General features: G+C 48.2%; 5 protein-coding genes across 5 annotated transcripts; 2 read left to right on the forward strand and 3 right to left on the reverse strand.

The window, feature by feature from the left end:
* Positions 1 to 1,345: 1,345 nt before the first annotated feature.
* LTR84_007232 (uncharacterized protein) lies at positions 1,346 to 3,178 on the reverse strand (the record flags this gene model as incomplete). Its single annotated transcript, XM_064850785.1, has 2 exons — positions 1,346 to 1,821; positions 1,885 to 3,178. The coding sequence occupies 2 exons, from the start codon at positions 3,176 to 3,178 to the stop codon at positions 1,346 to 1,348; spliced, it is 1,770 nt and encodes a 589-aa protein (XP_064702451.1).
* A 638-nt stretch (positions 3,179 to 3,816) lies between these two features.
* Positions 3,817 to 7,723, forward strand: LTR84_007233 (uncharacterized protein; the record flags this gene model as incomplete). Its single annotated transcript, XM_064850786.1, has 8 exons — positions 3,817 to 4,395; positions 4,450 to 4,563; positions 4,614 to 4,810; positions 5,733 to 5,988; positions 6,056 to 6,478; positions 6,535 to 6,787; positions 6,836 to 6,955; positions 7,026 to 7,723. 8 exons carry the CDS (start codon positions 3,817 to 3,819, stop codon positions 7,721 to 7,723), a joined length of 2,640 nt encoding a protein of 879 aa, XP_064702452.1.
* A 577-nt stretch (positions 7,724 to 8,300) lies between these two features.
* Positions 8,301 to 10,549, reverse strand: LTR84_007234 (uncharacterized protein; the record flags this gene model as incomplete). The annotated part of the gene is made up of 2 exons (XM_064850787.1): positions 8,301 to 9,045; positions 9,096 to 10,549. The coding sequence occupies 2 exons, from the start codon at positions 10,547 to 10,549 to the stop codon at positions 8,301 to 8,303; spliced, it is 2,199 nt and encodes a 732-aa protein (XP_064702453.1).
* Positions 10,550 to 11,807: 1,258 nt separating this feature from the next.
* Positions 11,808 to 12,986, reverse strand: LTR84_007235 (uncharacterized protein; the record flags this gene model as incomplete). Its single annotated transcript, XM_064850788.1, has 4 exons — positions 11,808 to 12,081; positions 12,130 to 12,594; positions 12,645 to 12,918; positions 12,968 to 12,986. 4 exons carry the CDS (start codon positions 12,984 to 12,986, stop codon positions 11,808 to 11,810), a joined length of 1,032 nt encoding a protein of 343 aa, XP_064702454.1.
* A 1,512-nt stretch (positions 12,987 to 14,498) lies between these two features.
* LTR84_007236 (uncharacterized protein) lies at positions 14,499 to 15,892 on the forward strand (the record flags this gene model as incomplete). Its single annotated transcript, XM_064850789.1, has 5 exons — positions 14,499 to 14,821; positions 14,872 to 15,079; positions 15,126 to 15,329; positions 15,376 to 15,666; positions 15,722 to 15,892. The coding sequence occupies 5 exons, from the start codon at positions 14,499 to 14,501 to the stop codon at positions 15,890 to 15,892; spliced, it is 1,197 nt and encodes a 398-aa protein (XP_064702455.1).
* Between the last annotated feature and the right edge of the window lie 779 nt (positions 15,893 to 16,671).

Genomic DNA, 16,671 nt, shown 5'->3' on the forward strand with positions numbered 1-16,671 from the left:
CTTGAGTAGATACCAGTATCGAAAAGCTGGCGACAATGAAGAATAAGATTAATTGCTATGCTCCGCGCCATTCAAAGGTCAGAATCCTTGAGATTCAAATAATAAGAGCATCGATACGGAACTATCTCAGCTTAGACCCAAAAAGAGACACAAACAGGACACAACAGTATTTGATCATGTAAATACGAAGGGAGCTATTCTTGTGTGGAGATTCGTCCGCATATACGAAGCGTAAGCAATAATCATTCCTCGGACATATATTGTTAGATATGTGGTGGACTCAAGTTTCGGCATATCGCGAAGAATACTAACTACGATTTTCGTATGATAAGACCAAGCTCAACCCATGCAGCCATGCACCACATTTCATGATCCACAAGATGCATTAATTGCTGCGAGCGGAGCATGCTTGGACAAGTTAAAGAGTGCGAGATTATCGCATTGTTTCTGTTTCTTTCCCTAGTGGATATCTTAGTCGTGTGTTGGTCCCCAAGGAATACGATCCTTATGACATTCACCATGATTGGCGGTACGTCTTTCGTATTCTGGTTCCCAGTCTTGCTCTTTATTGAGTTCCGTTGATCAACCACACCGTACGCTTGCTCTTTTCTTCTTTTGCAAGATTCCGGTGCCCGTGGATAACTCGTGTGCCTGTTAAATCTGAAGTGAACGTTCTCGAGGAGTGAAGGCTTACGGATTGGACCAGTGAATTGTTCACGCACTATTTGGGGGTTATTGCGATACGAACTAGCCCTAACGCGGTATCTTTCAACCATCCTGAAGCAGTTATTGCCCTATGCGGCAAGCACAGTATATCATTACCTTCCTCTAGGTCATAAAAAGGGGGGAGAAGAGTTCGGCAAATGAAGCTGCTACGATATATTTCCCACCACTGGAGAATCATTGTTCTCAATAAGATCCCAAGAACATTCTGTGACTGTGTAAAATTGATATGGTCCGTGAGAATACAACGCCTCCTGGCCCTGCCGGCAAGGATATCCTTCATTAGAGTCTGCCAAGTTGGTCACCCTGAGACAAATGAGGGGCAGGGCAGGTCGAATCCTAGCATCGAGGCATCAGGTGGTAGAACATATACTGGGACCACACATGACGGAACAGAGAGACTGGCGGGATGTTGACAAAATTGATCGGGGCGTGGCCAGTCCAACAGTATCCTGGGAAAGTGGTTCTGATGGAATGTTTAGAGGGGTTTCGGCTTTCGAGTACGTAGTCTAGGTGCGCAATTTAGGCTCACAAGTGTTCGTGACTGATGATGAGTCTACGTTTACGCTTAGTCTCCCATGGTGTGTTCGGTTTTCTCGGAACACAGAGCGTAAAGGCGCCATCACCTCACCAGACCCTCAAAAAACTCACTCAAACCCCAGGCTCCTGGATCAGGAACTTTTCCCAGCCAGGCTTCCTCGTTACCTATATAAACAGTCCGGCCGAGTCCAGGCCGCATGGACCGGGTCTTCAGAGCGCCCTCTTTGGCGACGCTCGCCGCGTGTTGCACATCACTCGAAGCCTTCAATGCCAGCGTAAAGGGGATGAGCGCATCCATCATCGTCCTGTCTCCAACTTGCGCAGGTGTATACTTCGAGAGTACCGTGAGTGCGGAGTCAAGGGCTAGAGTCCAAAATCCTCTGTCGACTACTGTCATCACTTCAGCATGCGACCTGAAGTAATGCAAAAGACTGTTCAAGAAGATGCCGTATAGAGCTCCCGATGTCCCGTCCATAGTGCTTTCGACAACCTCCGTGATTCGGCTCAGTAGTTTGATGATGTTCTTTGGACGTGATGTTGCGAGGGCCTTCTGGATGCCTGTTATCAATACTAGTAAGCCCCAATTTCGCACGTGAGATGTTCATGAGCCTGGAATCTTACCTTCTGCACCACGCTTAAGTGTTGTCCCACAGTCGCCGTCTCCAACTATGGCATCGAACCTGGTGATGTCCGGCTCTGCAGCAACAAGCGCACGCAGACCACCTCCTAGCTTCGCCAGTATAGGCCCCATATCACATTCCAAACACGTTTGTTCTAATTCCTCCCCTTGATACGAAAAGGGACTGTTTCCTGTGGTGACGAATGTGGACGCCATACTCGTGTTGGATCTTGCTATGGTATGCCATCCTGATACGTTGCTCGGTGCGTCAACCAAGTCTAACAGAGTCTGTTGGACTCCTGTGTCTACCACATTGAGTAAACTCACCGAGAATCCTGGCCCATCAAGACTCGTCATGAAAGTCCCGGAGAAAACCCTTACAGCATTGAGACGGTAGTCCTGGAGAAGTTGCTGTGTAACTTCCAGGACTATACCACCTAGCTCTAGAACACTTAAGGCGCCAAGATTGTTGATCAATACTACCACGTCCTTCGTGGCTTTTGGAAGGTAGTTTCTCTCATCATCGTTTGGATCAAGAAGCTGTTGAAGCATGTCTTTGACAAGTACCGGAAGTCTCGCATCATCGCCACTTCTTCGCCCACAGCCAGCCTCGTTGTGAATACCCATACCCAACTCGACTTCATCTATGCCGAGCAAATCCTGCGTATCCTGCTCACACGGACGACCCGGCACATGAACACGGTTGAGAGACACGCCAATGCTGGCAAGATTGGCGGCCACGAGGCGGCCAACTTCAACGACCTTATCTAGGCTCGAACCCGCAGCTGCCAAAGCTCCCGTGATCTTGTGCACCAGCACAGTGCCTGCGATCCCCCTTCTACCGACCTTTCCTGCTCTACTGCGAGTGACTCCCACGTCATCGCCAACGACGAGCATCTCAATCCTCAATTTGGGGTTTCTCGCTCTTGCCTTTTCTATAGCCACACCAAAATTGAGTACATCTCCGGTGTAGTTCATGACTGTGACAAGGATTCCTCGAGAGCCATCGACACCTTCGATCGCGTTGAGGACCTGCCTCGCAGAAGGAGATGCGAAAATCGTGCCTACTACGCTAGCTGAGAGAACGCCCTCACCAACGAGACCGGTAAAAGAGGGCTCATGACCAGATCCGCCTCCTGAAATTATCGCAACCTGGCTCGGGTTCTCGGCATGTCTGGGGCCATATAAGATCTTGTTTCCGAGGTCGAGGCTCAGATCTGGTCGAACAACAGATTGTGATTTCAAGGCGGCTTCGACAAGCTTATCTGCATCGTTGATAAAGTGTTTGGTCCGCATCGTACATATTATTCCTCTTAGAACCGACGTTATCTGCACTTCTTGATAACTTCTCAGACGGCGGGAGAGAGTACCATGAAATAGTCGATAGGTATTATTAACTCGACATGCCGAGCGCTTGCAATCGATGCGGGAGCTTTTTCAACAGCTTCAGAGATTCTCTTATTACGATGGTAGGACAAGTGTTGCAGTTTCTCTATCTGCTTGAAAATGGTAATATTTGCCACTTGTAAGACAGGACTGCTCAAGAGTTCAAGCACAATTACCCGACCAGTCTACAGGGTGCGGAACAGGCGCTTACAGCTTCTGTTGTCGGATTCGATTTGCGCTGAGTCCGCCGAAAGTTGCGCCAAATCTTCCGTGGTTATTACTTATGCCAAACTAGGGCAATTTTAGCGCTTCATGCGTTGACACCAGGGGGACCGTCTTCCCCTCTCGCGCCAACCACCAAGATTGGACACGAGATGAAAGTGCTTGAAGTTGTCCAAGGTGTGAGATCGATGCTGATCTAGGAGTCTTGCTTTATGATCCCGACTCAAGCCAAGTCTCGAACCTGTAGAGTCAAGATTCACGATATTGTCACTTCAATCTCAGAGCACTTACTTCGTCGCAACCCAAATTCCAAACCATTTGCAGGAATGGCGCCAGGTATCCTTGCGGGTTCGGTCGTTAACGATACAACAACGCCCTCGGTTATACCAGAAAGACAACAGGCGGCGACAGACAAGGCGACTGACAGGCTGTTCTCACTAAAAAACACAACTACAATCGTCACAGGAGCTGGACGAGGACTGGGAATCATTTTGGCCCGTGCCATAGCAGAGGCTGGTGGCCACGTCGCCTGCCTGGACATCTTGCCTCAACCTGCAGAAGCAGAATGGCGCCACTTGGAAAGTATGGCAAAAGCGTCTCAGCTCAGTGTATCATATCATTGTTGCGATATCACGAATGACGAAGAGTTGCAAGAGGTTTTCTCATCAATAAGCGAGGAGGCGCAAGCGCGTAATGCTCCTCTCCAGGGCACAGTGGCTTGTGCCGGAATTCAACAAAAATTACCAGCGCTAGAGTATCCAGCAAGAGATTTCGAGAAAATTTTGGGTGTCAACGTTACCGGTGCCTTCTTGACCGCCAAGAATGCGGCGAAGATCATGGTTGCGACCGGAACGCCAGGTAGCATAGTGTTGATCGCTTCGATGTCTGGCAATATTGCCAATCGAGTGAGTGACCAGATGTTTCATTCGTGAATAGTTGAGACTGACTCTTGCCAATAGGGACTCACGTGTACAGCGTACAATGCGAGTAAAGCCGCCGTTCGGCAGATGTGCCGATCGCTTTCACAAGAATGGGGCCAATATGGCATTCGTGTCAACACATTATCGCCAGGGGTAATTTATGTCTGTGCATTGTTCCGAGACAGTGGCTAACAACTGGACAGTATATTCGCACGGCCATGACCGACGCTCTCCTCCAAGCTGAACCCGATGTTGAGAGTACATGGATGGCCGGGGCGCTTCTCGGAAGGCTGGGAACTCCCGAGGATTTCAAAGCGCCAATAGTGTTTCTGCTGGCTCAAGGCAGTAGTTTCATGACAGGAGCTGATCTCAGAGTTGATGGAGGTCATTGTGCGACCGCGTAATAAGTGCAGCACTGCAACTGTAGGCAAGACCATGTCCAGGTTGGGTGATGTATTCAGATAGTTCTCACATTTAGCCGTAGAGATCGCCAGCAATCAGGAAATTGGGATTAGAAAGATCCGTACGAGTAGTGTCTGCCACAAGTTCAAAGTTCTGAGTGACTTTGCCAGCCAATCCAACCCTCGGCCGCTGTGGCAGCGCCGGGCTCCCAACCCCGCGCTCTCTCCCCAATGATAAGCACGCCAGAGGCATCGGATCTCTGCTCTAAATCAAGTTTCTAAAGCTTCCCATCAAAACTTCCGTGGCGTCTTGCTGATTTCGTCTTGCTGAGTTTCTTTGCACCTTCATGTTGTTACTCTCTTGTCCGGTTCTGGTTGCTCAACGACAGCAATACAAGGGTCTTGGGCCTGCAGCACAAAAGTTCGATTGACCTGGAGCCTGGCAAGCGGGGTTCGCAGGTGGCATGAGAACCGGCCCTCGAATGCTGCCGCGTCGAGCCCATTATTGAGATTGCCTGATTCAACGTACCAATGGAGGGTTTGAACGACCAAGATCTCTTGGAAATATCCCTCAATAGCAAACGGCGGACCCGTTCACGAACAGGTTGTGTAAACTGTCGCCTGAAGAAGAAGAAATGTATGCGTTTGAAACAGCATCTACTCATACTGAGTTTGTTATAAACCCTGATTCACTAATCATCCTCTGAAGGTGACGAGACGAAACCAACATGCTCAACTTGCGACAGGACTGGTGAATCGTGCCAATGGGTTCGCCCCCTTAGTTTCTTACCCCAGAATTCTTTGACCATAGATGAAACTTCTCAGTCACCACGCTTGGCTGTTAGTAGGATCCGGGAAGATAGGGACAAGGTACACGGTCAATGACCTTCCAATGTGAGCAGCTTTTACTGAAATTGTGAGGGTTCAGGGTACAGAAACCGATGTCAATGATACCCCTGAAGGCATCCCTACGTCCGAGGTCCTCGATAACGCCGACTTCAGTAGACACATCGGTAAATACAAACGGCGGCGCACTATCGCTGAGGTCGCACCCGATGATAAGTATCAAGAGCAACTGCATGAATTACAGCAGGGGACGCTTGTTGCCCCACAATCTCCGACAGATGCCCACCCTAACTTCCAGACAAGTCCCTTTTCCAACTCGATAATGCAATTAGTATCGCCATCACTATCTGGTAGTAACGATCCGGGAGCGAATCAACCTCACTTTCCATCGAATTCAGCCTCAACACAGCTCCTGGATTCCTTTACCGCACAACCAGACCTATGAAGACGTAGAAAACACTGCCTTTGCGAGTGAAGCGCTCTTTGGACTCAAAGAGGCAGATTTCCAGTTTTCACCAGGCACCACCACTGATGACGGGGTGTTTCTGCCAGGCTCAAGATACCAGGCCCTTCACAACACATTGCGCAGCCAAGTCTTTCTAACTGCGCAGTCCGTGGAACCGAGCCGTGAGGCCAGCCCCTCGCGGAATGTATCGTTTAACGATACGACGAATCCAACTGTTGCGAGTCAGCCGAATGCTGCAGCATTCACCCTTGGCGTGTCTGCTGGATCAGAAGAGATTTCGGATACAAACATTGTCCTAACAGCTCAACAAGAGTACATTCTATGGAAGAACTGGATTGACGAGATCTCTGCTTGGGTGGGTTGAAGCCAACAATTCATCCGTTCTCCTACAACTACTTACGTGCAAAGCAGCTCGACAAATTCGACATCCATAAGCACTTTCGCCATACTATTCCCACCATCGCAAAGAAATCATCACATCTCCGCTATGCCATGCTAGCGCTGAGCTCACGGCAGCTCGAAAGAAAAAATGGGTCGTTCCCGGCCGCTACAAGTCTCATGTTATATCAGCAGGCAATCCATAAATTGCTTCCAGAAATGCATACTAAAGATGTCTCTGTCGTGGCTTCGTGCGTAATACTCTGTGTGCTGGAAATGTTAAGCTGTGAGTACTGGGAGAAACTTTGCTGAAAAGTCCATCTGATGCCGTTAGGTTCGCCCAAAGCGTGGCGACGTCACCTGGATGGGTGTGCCTGCTTACTTAGAGCAATGAATATCCGTGGTGATAGTGGTGGGGTTGAGCAAGCACTTTTCTGGTGCTTCGCAAGGATGGGTATTTAACCCTAGGAGACTCAAAGATCAAGTCTTCGAGCTTGAACAACAAGGCTAATGGATGATTTTAGATGTTTGCGGAGGTCTCATCTCCACCGAACGAACACTGATTCCCATCGATGAGTGGATGACCACCTCTTCCTTTGAGATGGACTGTGCCCACTTCTGCACTCCTAAGCCTTTCGAGGACCATGCTAATTACGCCTGCTATCTTTTGGGTCGCGTGTTACATTTTTTATTCGGTGCCTCGAGACAGGAAGAAAAGAATTCTCTCACCACTTATAACAAAGGTCAAGTTGAAACCCTTGAAACATGGGTCTCTCTTTTCACTCGCATAGAAGACTGGTACACTCATCGTCCTCCTGAGATGCAAGAATTATTGTACCAGAGTGCCAGTTCGAAGAAGGAGGATCCTCAGTCACCTTTTCCCACCATCTTATATGGAAGCGGTGCGGCCATCTCTGGCAACCAATTACACCACACCGCAGCGCTTCTTATGCTGCAAAGGATACCACGGAAAGTGGCGAAAAAACCCAGATCTATGCTTTGGCATGCACGTCAGATATGTGCAATCTCCATGTCTAACACCCATCATGGGTGCTGGACAAACAGCGTGCAACCCCTGTGGCTTGCAGGCCAATTGATGTCACATCACGCTGAACATCGAGCAATCATTGAAATCTACGAGCGGATCGAACGTGACACCGGCTGGGGTGCCATGTGGAGAGCAGACGATTTGAAACAGCACTGGGGAGACTTGGGTGATTAGGGTCCATGGACCTTTTCCGCGCTGCACCACACGATCCAAAGAATGGTATTTCCAGGGAATCATTTTTCATGGTACTTATGTGTCGACCACTCCAATTCCACCGTATGTCTGACCGGAGTGTGGCTCACAGAGCACCCAGTTGCTGCGCTACCCAGTGGTGAAATAATCATTTATGTACTCTTTATGAGACAATTATCAACCACCTTCAGTTTTGTGAACAAGTCAATCAATCTTCACCATATTATACGATTGGTTTCCCAAAGCACTTTATCATTCAGTATGAGTGAATCTATTTTTTACCGACCTATCGATCTATCTTCGCTTTCCTAATTTCCGTCTGAATCTGGTAGTTTGTCCAAATCAAACAACCATAGACAACCAAGCATCCGCTTGGATCTGATATCTCGTAGAACACTTGTGGCTGATTGCAGAGATTATAAAGCACGTTCGCCGAATTACATGCGCAGGTTATATACACGATCACCCTCTAGCTCGTCAAATCGCTTTCAAATTCTGCAACGCCAGAAACCGCGTGCGTACACATGGCACCATTTGAGGTTTAGACATCGTCAAGAGCCTATCTAGTCATCTCAACAAACTCATTCGGAAAGATATCCCCTGCGTTTCTCCGTTGTAAGTAGTGCTGTATCTTAAGCGCCACTGTGTCCTTTGAGAATCCAAAGTATGCATAAGCATGGGGACCTGGAAGAGACTGTCCAAAACGGTCCATGCTCATGCACACTGCGGCGTCGGCGTACCGTTCCCAACCGAGAGCGGCATAAGGCTCGATCACCACCGCAGGTATGCCTGTGCTTCGACGTAGTGTATCGCGCCTATACTGGGGTGATTGTTTTTCGAATAGTCTGTGACTCGGGAACGACACAACACGTACACGAATGTTTCGCTTCTCCCGCAACTCCGATGCGACATCCACTGCTAGCCCAAGTTCTGCACCAACACCAATAATGGTCAAGTCGGCATTTTCATCCTCTTCAATCACATATGCGCCTCGTTTCACCCCACTACGACTGGTCTTTGGGGCAAGTTGTCGCACTGCATGACGTGAAGTTGAGATAATCGTAGGATTATGCTTAGCCTCAATTGCAATAGCCCATGCGCCGGCTGTCTCTTCACTATCGCCTGGACGAATATAGTAGAGATTCGGCATGGCTCTATAGAGCGCTGCGAGCTCAATCGGCTGGTGAGTGGGCCCATCCTCGCCCATTCCGATGGAATCATGTGTTGCAACATGAATTACGTGGAGATTTTGGAGTGCCCCCATGCGCACAGCTGGAGCTGCGTAGAGATAGAACATAAAAAAGCTAGAAACGTCGTTAGTAGTTGAAGGAAATTATTAACAGGGCTAACGTACGAAGAGGTAACTGGAATGATTGTGTTGGGTGAGAACGCAGCTATCCCATTCGCGATGGCTGCCATGGCGTGTTCTCGAATACCGTAGTGAATATATCTTCCGGCATAGTCTCCATTAATACCGCATTGTGTTTTCAGGCTTGCAGGCTGGAAATCTTGCTTGCCTTTCCAAATCATATTCACCGATGGTGAGAGATCAGCTGTGCCGACCATAAAGTTCTCGATATTTTGGGCAATAGGATTAAAGACTAGACCCGAAGCAACCCGAGTGGCGGTAGCTGTTTCTGGAAATATAGTTGGCATAAGTGATTCCCAGTCAGAGTTAAGTTCGCCCCGCCGTCGAGCTTGAAAATCAATTGCTAGCTCAGGATGTGCAACTCCATAGCACTCCAAGGTTTTCTCCCATTTCGCCACGATGACCTCGCCCCGAGGACGCAAATCGGCGAAGAATTGGCGTACTGCTTCTGGAATGGCAAAAGATTCTTCGGGATTGAATCCAGAAGCACGTTTCATATCGGCCACGTCTTTGTCGCCGAAAGCCGCTCCATGAGATAGTGCATCGCCGGCCACAGCGCTGCCGAGGCCGATAATCGTCCTGACATTGATAAATGTTGGTTTTTCTGAGGAATGTTTTGCCCTTGTTAGAGCGGATACAATACCGTCCACATCGAAACACCCATCCTCGACATCAATCACGTCCCAACCGCAGGCACGCATTTTGGCATTCACGTCCTCGCTATTGGTTAAGTCGACAGACCCATCACAAGTGATTTGATTGTTATCATAGATAATAGTGAGATTGTTTAGCTTTAGGTGGCCGGCAAATGATATAGCTTCTAGGGCAACCCCTTCTTGTAGGCAAGCATCTCCCACCATACACCAGGTGTGATTATTGACCACCTCGTAGCCTGGTCGATTGAACTTAGAGGCTAGATGTTTCGTGGCTATAGCTAAGCCTAACGCATTCGCAACCCCTTGACCGAGAGGTCCTGTTGTGACTTCAATGCCTTCAAGCTCAATCTCCGGATGGCCAGGGCACAATGCATCTTCCCTCGAAGAATGGTAAGACTTGAGCTGATCTATCGTCATGGCGCGATAGCCCGTCAGGTGTAAAAAGGTATATTGGAATAAGCAAGTATGGCCATTTGAGAGCACAAATCGATCGCGATTGAAAAACTCTAGGTGGGAGGGAGCATAACTCATGACGTATTTCCATAGTGCAACCCCTATTGCTGCCATGCCTATGGCACCACCTGGGTGGCCACCCTTGAATTGCTGGCATAGGTCGGCAATCAAAAGGCGAAAAGTCTTCAAAACTAAATCATGTTCCTGGGTAAGCGCTGGAGCCGCCCAAGACACTGTTGTTGCTTGTGATAGTCGTCTTTTACTAATGATTTTCCCTGAAGCACTGAAACCGCTGTCATTGATTATGTCCTTCTCGGAAATAGGTGACATTTCGGTGGAGTGACTTGACTGTCGATGTAAGTGTATTGATGGAAGTGATGGGAAGATGTTCAGAGTTTAATCCTTGCAGGCAGATATAGCCAACTTGAAGATGTATTTCGAAAGGAGTAGAGTATTTGCCCAGGACTCGACATCACTACCCGTGACTGTAAGGGGAAGTGGGAACCGCCACAACGTTTTTGCTGGTGCTCTGCTGGAGAAGTGTTTAAGACATACGCTTAACCTGGCCGCTTTGAGGTAGTGATGCCAGCGCATGATCTTTCCGACTTGGGCAAACCTAAGCACGGAAATAAGCTGGCCATCATTACTGAGCGTGGCATTATTCCGTTAAAGATTTTGCGCTTTTGTCGGTTCGGAGAAATGTGGTGAACCGAGAATGATACACGGCTGCTAGTGGGCTGTGGTTGCCGTGAGTTTTTTGTCGCCACTAACAAACCATTGTTCGGTGTTTAAAATCCAGACTGGAAGACACCGTTATCACCGCCATGGGCTCGGGATGAGAGATAAGCAGGGTACGTGTCGATAGATACTAGCGTGCCCCCCTTGGGCAAGGATGTCCGTGAGCCCGCCAAAATCTTGAGGACGGACTATCGGTCGTGATAATGGCCACTGCCATATGACTCTGCTGCTCAGCGACCGTGGTGTAAGTCAGACAAGCGATGGTAGATCCTAGAAGACTGGATCTCAAAATACGAAACCGTCCTTTGCTCGTTCTGCGGGGTATGGGTCTCATGTCAGTAACAGCCAACTGTCCTGAACAAGCCGTCACCAAGAATATGTACAACTTGGGGCCTGATGTAATTATTGGGACCTGGGGGGCCGCGAAACCCCAGAGCCAGAAGACGCCAGTTTTAAAGTGAGACAACGGTTTGTGAGCCGATAGAAATCTGAACTCTTTATTTGACCTGGTGAACCAAAGTGACCACTGTCGAGAAGCCCAGTGGATGAATGGTACACCTTTCTGATGTAGTTGCGAAGAGAACCAACAAAGAGACATTAATATAAATTGATTCGTAAAGACTGAACTCTCTGGGTTGTATGTCGTCGAGAGAAACAACGCAACTATACTATGCTACGTGCAAAACATGAACCAAATGCTCTACCAACCTATGTCAAGTTTGGTCATTTCACCGGAAGACATACACCTCTCAACTCCCCTCCGTACTTGCCATCCTTCCTCCAGAACCGATCAGAATGTTTCCAGCGAAGAAAGCATTCACTGTTTCCTGTCAAAAGAGAAACACTTGAACTACTGTTCCGAGCCCCTCTCAAGGTGGCCCACAGAGAGCCTCTTCTCGCACGCATTTGGCACCTCCACATCAATGTGCGAGTCGCGGCGGAACGGATCGTTCGATATCGCGATCATATTTCGACGGTGTGATTTACTCAATACACCTTTCGTGATACCTGGACAATCAAACATCGCATCCAGAGCTTCCAAGGACAATCCAGCCGTTTCTGGGAAAAAGTAATAAATAAGTGGAATGAAGGAGAAATTGAGCACGGCGAAGAGGATGTACGTTCTTTCGAGTGTCAGCAAAGCCCGGTAGTGTGGATCGGTGTCAGCTTACCTGTATCCAATATCTGCTGTGCAGATTGGTGTGATCATGACAACCAAGAAAGTGAAAATCCAATTGCTCATGACAGAGATAGCGACACCACGACTTCTCGTTCTCAGATTGGTGATCTCCGCAGGATAGAAGAAGGGAATCGCGAGAAATCCTTGAGCGTAAAATGTGTTGAACAGGAAAAACGCGACGACGGCAAGGATGCCCATACCAACTTTCGCAGGACCATCTTGGTTTTCCGTGACATACCAGATAGCACCAGCCAGGATAGCCATTGATAGGGTTTGACCTGCCGCGCTGAAGAGGAGCAATTTTCGGCGACCAACTCGCTCGATTGTCCATATCGGAATGGCAGACGCAAAAAGATATTCGAGGCCGTTAAAGCCGCCTAGCAAGAGTGATAGATGATGGTCGAGGCCTAGAGAGTTTTCCAAGACATAAGAGATATAATATGTCAGAAGGTTGATCCTGTTCACCGTTAGTAAAAGAAAATCTCCATAATTGCATTCTGCCCTTACCCGCTCAGTTGCTGGCATGCCATGACAGCAAAACAAATGGCCGTCCGTCGCCAGTTTTGCATTTTTCCACCATGAAACAACTCCATAATCGAGAACTCCCCTTCCGCGGCAAGTTCAAATTCTCGGGCGCTCACGATATTCGCATATATCAGGTGCGCGGCGTCTTCATTGTCCGCATCTTCTTTACTCTTCTTGGGCGTTATCCATCGAAGTACTTCTTTCGCTTCTGCGTCTCGGCCTTGCGAAATTAGCCATCGAGGCGACTCCGGCAGGACTAGCGAGGCCAGTTAGTATGTGCAAAAAACCAGCTCTGATGCACTTACCGATAATCATGGCCATCATTATGATAGCGAAGAGGCATTGGAGTGCGATGGGAAAACGAAATTGGACATCATTAGTGTAAGTGGCACAAGCGTAGTCAACCCTAACGTTGTCAACAGAATGAATGGTAGTGAGAGAGATATGATATACCAGTAGGCAATAACAACACCCCAGATAATGAGCCATCCACTGAAGGCCGCAACCTTGCCCCGTTGTTCGTGGCCGGATATTTCTGACGCCCAGACCGGAATGGTTGAAAAGTTTGCTCCATTGCCCTAAATCAAGATTTAGCAAGCATTCATCCATGGCGGAACATCCACAAACCAGTCCTGTGATTATGCGGCCGGCAATAAGGGCTCCGAAAGAGTATGATGCAGATTGAAGCGTTGCACCAACCAGCATGACAGCTCCACCTCCCAACATGCATGCTCGACGGCCAAAACGTTCACCGTATAACAGTATGAAAAGTGCACCAAAGAAACATCCGATTTCATAGATGGCTATAATCAGTCAGATTTGATGCGTGATGGATGCCCGTTTACTTGCCAACCATCAACCCCAGCATAGTTGCATCAGGATCACGAAAAGTCACCGAAAATGGGGTGCCAGGTGTGCCAATTAACCCAGCCATGACACCTTGATCGTACCCCAACAACTATGGGGTCATTAGTCCATGAACTATCATATGATAGAAGACAGTGGTACCAGCATGCCCATCCCGGACGCGAATGCGACTGCCAGAATAACGGATCGACCCTCACCAAACAGGTGGTGTCGACGAGTTGTGAGTAGACCCATGAGTGCGACTCGATCCGAAGACTGATAGACGATTGCTAGTCGAACGGTTATTGATCTCGAAAGACTCTTATTCAAGTGATTGAATTCTCAGATAGATCTTGTGAGCAGAGACTTGTGATGCGCCGCTTTCTTAAGTCTACGTGAGATATTTATCTGTCTGCACCACGTGCATGTTTGACCTCCTCTCATGTCAAGTCGAGTTGCCACATGGTATCAGGGTTTTAGTTTTTACCCGCAACTTCCCCGGGTTTCTCAATCTCAGTGAGGTTAAAATTGCTACAAAAGTGCTGTTTACGCGGCCCAGGCATGCTGTGGAAAGTAAGACTGCGATAAGATTCGGATTGCTGTAGTCTTGTAGAAAGCGCTTGCAGCAATACAAAATAGGTGGTCAGATGCGACACCAGATTCTGACAGGCCGTGATTCGACGAGTGCAAGCTGGCATATTGCCAAGCATGGCCGAAATCGAAGAAGCGGCTATAAAGTTTTCTCTCGATGCGACGAAGCTCGGCAAGGAATGATTCTGATCTGGGGTAATGACCCTTTGCGCTCTCTGGTGCAGCAATGCCAATTGCCAACCACGCGCTGAAGAGTTCTCTACCTTCAGTCAGAGTCGTACATAGGATTGAAGACAGCCAAAGACGGGAGGCGCCAGTATCGTCGCCTCAGCACAACTTTCTTACTTTTGAACCTCTTGTCCACTTCCGAACGATTTTCTTTCTTCAGGTCCTGAGAGTATGGCAGATATCGTACCATTCCAGATACATCTTTCAGATCAGTTCCTTGAGGAGACCAAGGCAAAGCTGAAGTATGCGCGCTTGGACGATAATATGGCCGAGGTAGAATGGAATGATCTTGAATTTGGACATGTGGCATTCAAGAAAGTGATTGAGTATTGGCGGGATGAGTATGATTGGCGCGAATTCGAAGCACATCTAAATACATTCAACCATTTCAAAACTTCGATTCCAGTCAGTGGGTTCGACAATATTGAGCTCCATTTTTTGCACCACCGATCGAGTAAGGCAGGGGCTATTCCGTTAATCTTTGTGCATGGTTGGTACGAGTCTCGACTATCCTTGATATGTTATTTGTTGCTAACCTTGCAAGGCCCGGTTCATTTCTTGAGTCTTTAAAGATTATACCGTTGCTCACCGAGCCTTCCAATGGTAGACAAGCATTCCATGTGGTCGCTCCGTCAATCCCAGGGTACGGGTTCAGTAGATATTCTAAGAAGTCCGGCTTTGGGCTAGAGCAACATGCAGAATGCTTCGCCAACCTGATGAAGACTCTCAACTACGACCGCTATGTTTGTCAGGTAAGTCTAAGGTGCAGAATGAGTGTATGGCCTAACATTCCCAAAGGGCGGAGATTGGGGCTCGTCAATTGTCCGGTATATGGCACTCAACCATGCTGAAGCTGTGCAAGCAATACATATCAACATGTTTTTGGCATTGCCGCCTAATCGTAAAGAGGCACCCGAAAAGTATGCGCGTTATGTGGCCAATGATTTCAGTCAGCAGGAGATTGTGAATCTGGAGCGCACCAATTGGTTTGCGACGGTTGAGGTCCGTACCCCTGTCTCGGAACTGAACTTGGGCTAATCCCCGCTAGCGTGGGTATCAGCGAATTCAAGAAACCAAACCAGTGACTCTTGGATATGCACTTCATGATTCTCCAGTGGGTATGCTGGCTTGGTTTGCCGGAAAGTTGAAAGCGTGGACAGACGAATATCCTTGGACGCCACAAGAAATCATCCATTGGGCATTTATCCACTATCAAGGTAGTCCGAGTGCTGCAATGCAAATCTATAAGGAAGCCGAAGCAGTTTTAAACGAAAATCCAACAAGTATGCTGGGAAGATATATCTCGCAACCGGTTGGGGGATCGTTATTTCCCAAGGAGGTACGTTCGATTTCCCTCATAGTCCCGAGAACGAACGACTGACCCTTGCCAATAGCTATGGCTCTATCCCCGTGAATGGATGGAAGAGACTTGTAACATCCAGTTCTGGAGACAGCATAAGAGTGGAGGTCATTTCATTGCTTGGGAACGACCAGATGCACTAGTGGCAGATGTCGCAGAGTTCTATAGTAAATCAGGTCCAGTTTTTGGCCACCAGCAGAAATAAGGTTCGATGTATGACTGTTGATAGATTGATTCGTGTCACTTACCCTTCCTTTAACAATGGAACTTTTTGCTTCAATCTAGAGAGGATGATCAGGTAGCACCGTCTTATTTGAGGCATGTCCTTGAAGACAACTCGAAGCTCTGGTGTGCATAACAATTCCATGGAACACTCGATTGATGCCATGAACTAATGACGCTTCTCGTAGCATGAAGCCCTCAAGAACAGATGAGTTCTGTACATCTAAGGCTTATCTATAGCTGAGATCGTGATTCGATTTCTTACATGAAGGCTAAGCTAGCTAAGCGGAAGTCACAACTATTTAGTACTTGAAGTCATTGCAGCACTGTGAGAAGCTTTGTCCGAAAAGAACTTCTGGGCGCCTATCATATCTTTCAATGTTTAGTGGGACAGGTTGTAGATTTTGCTACGTGCGAATAGCTTTGCATTCCCAGCTGATAACAGACTGGGACTGCGAGTGGAATCCAAGGAAGGAGGCGTGGTACCCGATTTAGATCGGTCGAGTTCTGCCACGATCTGATCTGTATCATCAATGGTCATTTTCTCCTCGTAATCTGAGCAACTTGAATTCCCTGTACCACGTTCCCATCAATGCCACCGACATTCTATCGATATGGCCCTCTCATATGTACAGTCGTGGGATCCCTACCTATATCTGGGTTTAAGCTGTGTCTCTTTTGCATATACTCTTGTTGAACATGATCAATAAGCGGCATCGGTAGGATACTGGGTGACAGGTAATGGATTGACAAGTAATAACA

The sequence above is a fragment of the Exophiala bonariae genome (assembly GCF_035927105.1).
Source record: "Exophiala bonariae strain CCFEE 5792 chromosome Unknown scaffold_28, whole genome shotgun sequence".
Lineage (NCBI taxonomy): Eukaryota > Fungi > Ascomycota > Eurotiomycetes > Chaetothyriales > Herpotrichiellaceae > Exophiala > Exophiala bonariae.